General features: G+C 44.6%; 1 protein-coding gene across 1 annotated transcript in view; it reads left to right on the forward strand.

Annotated features, from left to right (window-relative positions):
• Positions 1-3,266: 3,266 nt before the first annotated feature.
• LOC104161576 (utrophin-like) overlaps positions 3,267-4,356 on the forward strand; it is a gene marked incomplete at its 3' end in the record, with an annotated part of 34,075 nt that continues 32,985 nt past the window's right edge. The window contains exon 1 of the mRNA XM_009700100.1: positions 3,267-3,335. Coding sequence (XP_009698402.1) covers positions 3,267-3,335 — 69 coding nt within the window. The remainder of the gene's footprint in view (positions 3,336-4,356) is intronic.

Raw genomic sequence — 4,356 nt, forward strand, 5'->3', positions numbered from 1 at the left:
TTTTTAAAGAACCAAGTTACAACCTGAAGTTAGTTAGCTTTAAAAAAAAAAAAAGAAAAGAAAAAAATAACCTTCTAGTCTTACAGGAGAAATAACTGACAGTGATAAGAAGTATGGTCCCAACTGCTCTTGCTGGTAATGATACGTAATGAGGCTTAATTGCAAGCTGAGGTTAGTACTGTTACATTAAACATATTATAATAACGTAAGCTGATGTAAATGCATTAGTAGATACACTGGGGAGAAAAAAAGATCCACAGAGTTGATGATGCCTTTTGTTTGTTTTGCTGCCTTGCTGTGTCTAGGATTCACTTTTATATGTTTTTCCTCCTTCTGTCATGTTGTCAGTCAAGTATTTCAGGTGTTCTGTGGAATTGAGCTATCTTTAGCGTTTCAGCTTTGCTGCTCCTTAAACTCATGTCTGTCATCTAGTAGAATCAAACTTCCCAGCGTATCTCAGTGAGTCTTACTTTTTTTCCCTGTTAGTGTGGAGTTTTAAATAGCTATTTAGTTGCTTGTAATATTTTATTTTTAAGCACCAGTAGTGCTTAATTCAGTTTATAAGGTGTTTTCCTCCTGTGATTGTAACTCTTGATTTTTTTTTTTTTACACTTGGTGTTTGAATCCATAGTTTTGGCACTAGTGTTGTGTAAAGATGCCACAACTACCCAGACATATTCAGCATAGAGTAGAGCACACTCAACTAGAATACAGCTGTCACAGTATAACTAGTATTTATCTGTGCTCTCCTGTAGCTTCTGCATGTCAGTGGAAGGAGAATGGAAAAAAAGTATCATGTTTTAATAAGAATACTTCTGTAAACAATTACTATGGTCTTAAATTAGAAATTGGCAAGATTATTTGTTGACATAGTTGTTTACTTTTTGCAATGACCTTTTTGCTTTCTGAATTGTTTCCCACATTGAGTTCCCATGTACTGGCCTCATGATGTAGCAGCACTTGACATGTTTCTTACTCTGTATTGGTCATCATAAAGTGTACTTCTTACTCCTTGAGTTGTTTGTAATCAAGTTTAAACTAAGTAGGTGGTTGCCATGAGTTCCCTAGGAATGTACTTGAAGATTACGAATAGTTCATGTTCTAGTTTAAGTGCCCAGCCTGTTCAATATTTCCCCCTCCTCAAGAAAAAGGGGAGAGGGGTCTTCGCAGCTCTATTGCTATTTTGACCTATTTACTGAACATCTTGTTAGATGGTAAAAATAGTCGTCTGTTGGGTAAAAATAATTACCAAAAGACAACTCTGACCTTCATATAAGTGACATTGGAAGATGAGAAGAATTTGATGGAAAAACAAGATGTACTCCTTCGTATGTCCTTTCAGGGTGTTCTGGTGTTTCTGAGGGTGGCAGATGATCTAAATGGCAACCAGGACTTTTCCCAGCCCTGCTCTGAGCAGCCAGAACGCGCCTGCTGCGTTCCCTCGGTGTCTGGTGAAGGTCGTACGTGTGCTCTTACAATGTGCTGGCTGTCACCGGGGGAAGTAAGGCGTGCATTGCTGTGGAACCGAGAGGACCTTCGTCCTGGTTTTGGTGTCCTCTCTAGGAGGTCTGAATCGGTGTCACTGAGGAGGGTGTGAAATGGAGGGAGCTTATCTCTTACGCTCAAATGTATTTGACATTCATTTACTGGAAAAGTTAGGTCTAATAATGTACTTTCAATAATTATTGATTTAAAGAAGATGTAAATTCTCTGCTGCAGGTAACTATGATGACATAAGAGAAAACTGCATGTTTCTAGTTAAACAACTGGATAAACATTAAAACTTCTTTAATGATTAACTTTGCATAGAATTTCATGTTCAAGAACAGTAGACAAAGAGCATAAATAGCTGTGATAAAATGATAAATGATAGCTTGTGTTTAAAAAAAAAAGACAAGGCTTTGTCTTACTGGGAATTTGTGACCAAGTTATTGACTTAATTTGATACAGTTCCCTATTAGTAATAAAGGGACAGTTAAGAATGTTACTGTAAAATATAATCGAGGAAGATTACTGCCTTGCAGCTGTGTGCGACTTCAGTAGAACAAACTGTAAATGTTGATGGCTGGTCATTCTACTATCGGTAGCATTGAATGACTCTTAAAAAATCTGGCCTAGATTTTGTTTATATCTTCCTCTATTTCCTGGGAATGCTTTCTGGCAAAGAGAAGGAATGATTTCTGCACAGTCATATTGGCTGGCCTGGATGACCCTTCTTTGCACGTAATCCTAGACGCACGCAAGGAAGCGCGAGTCGTCCTCTTAAACCTGATCCAGGTAGAGGGGCTGGAAGACGGCCGAGGGGCTGGGGAGGGTGACTGCTGCAGGGGAGATCGTCACTGCCGTGGGCTCTCCTTCCCAAAGGGTGCCGGTGCCTTGCTGGAACATGCAAAGCCGATGCCCGCAGTGACTAGCCTTGCCATGTAGGGATCTTTGAGCTGGAGACCAAGTCCTAGCATTCAGAAACTGTTCCTGCTGCTGCTGCCCCATGAAAGATGAATCAACAGAAAAAGTGTTTTCTGCTGTGGATAACCAGTGAAAGTTCTTCTTTGTTTCTTCCCTGCTCTACGCATGTTGGTACAAAGACCGGCACCAAAATGTTTGTTGGAATAAATGTAACGTGGCGAATTGGATCTGGTTCTGATCCTTGTGTGTGGGAACTCCGGGGTGGATAACAAATGTGTCACCAGGCAAAGTTTATAGGAGCACAAGCAGGCCTAGCCCCAGCTTACGGACTGTCTCCAGCTTTTATTTCTTTGCTTCCCTTTCTCTTGCTCTGCCTTCCTTTCCCTTTCCCCTTCCCTCTTCCCCTTTCCCTTACGCCAGCCCCTGTTGAACTGAATCAGCTCCTTTCCTGCTGTCAGTGCCAGTTTAAAGCACTGGGGAACCAACATGGCCCCTTTCTAAGGCTGTTAATGATGTCCTTTTGTCTGTCTTATCAAGCCCTTGTCTCTACTACAGCAGCCCTGTGTGTGCAGCTCTGCTGGCAAAGCCCTCTCGGGCAGGCAGAGGGAAGGAGGTTTCTGCCAGTGTTTTTTTGCTGTCGCAGCAAACATAAGCAAAGCTGAGAAAAACCACCTTCTGTTAACTGATAAAAGTGTTCAGCGAGGGGGATGTGAATGTTTTACACCCTGAACTGGCACAGTTCTGGTACGTGGTGTGTCCCTGCCTGTCCTTGCCACTATCTTTGTAGTGTAAACTGGACCCTATTTTGTCTTTGAGAAAGGACCCGTTATCTGCCTCGTATTTGTACAGTGCTTAGCGCAATGTCGGCTGCTCCTGAAGTACTTACCAACGCAACCGTGGCTAGCCGTTTGCCCTTGCTGAAGGGCTCGGTGTGGTTTGTCACTGTCACTCTTACGAGGCAAATACTTAAATTTTTTGATCCGCTATGCTCAGTGATGGACTGCTGCTCCTTACAGGCTGCTGGCGGAGGCTGAACTGCTTGGTTCTTGTGTAGTCTTTAAGTATGTACAAAGTGAGTAAAATATTATCAGTTCTGAAAAGGAGAACTTTAGATTGGCTTGGCGTACTGTATACCAGGCAGGACTTTACAGAGAGACACAGGGAAATATGCTTTTTATACACTGCAGATGTTTGTGTGTGTGTGTGCGTGTATACCTGTGGGTACAGACTTTTTTTTCCAGAAGGCCAGGTTGCTTTCTGGAGGTAAGGACTGAGCGGTATGGGTGCAGGCAGGGATGCCAGGGGAAGCGACCTGCAGAGCCCCATGCCTTACCCTGTGGGGTGGGAGAGGACTTCTGTTGCGGCAGTGTGCTGGTCTGCCCCAGCACAGAGCTGGTCCCAGGGCCACCCGCTCCACCTCCGCGTGGCTCCGGGCAGTGCCGGCTCCGCAGGACCATCAGGTGCTCCAGGGTGGGAGTTGGGGTGGTGGGGTCAGAGCCAGGAGTGCTCCTGGCCTCACTGGAACTTGGTTTGGATGGGGATCCCTGATGAGAAGCACAGGTCCAGCCTTAGTGGTCGTGTATTGTGGTTCCCAGATTGCCCCTGCTCTGCCACAGCAGCCTCCGGCAGTGGGGGGTCCTACATAGACATAGAAAGAGATGGGGCTCTGCATCCCTTTTCTTCCACGGAGATGGTGGTGATGGCAGCGGCCTGGGCTGGCCCGTGCCTGGTGCAGAAGGGCACACGTAGCTGTTCTGCTAGCCCTGCCTCAGAGCTTTTCATTGTCTTCTCTTGGGAAACGGATGTATGGAACCATCCATAAAATTATTTTCCAGCCTTTCTAAGCTTAATAAACGTTACAAGTCGTGCAGCTGTCAGAAGCTGGGATACATAGCTGTTCAGTCTGGAAAAGGAAAGTACAAGACTTGCTGAAGCGCAGCGGGTTGCTAT

Source organism: Cariama cristata, unplaced genomic scaffold (genome assembly GCF_000690535.1).
Source record: "Cariama cristata isolate BGI_N322 unplaced genomic scaffold, ASM69053v1 scaffold6960, whole genome shotgun sequence".
In the NCBI taxonomy this organism is placed as follows: domain Eukaryota; kingdom Metazoa; phylum Chordata; class Aves; order Cariamiformes; family Cariamidae; genus Cariama; species Cariama cristata.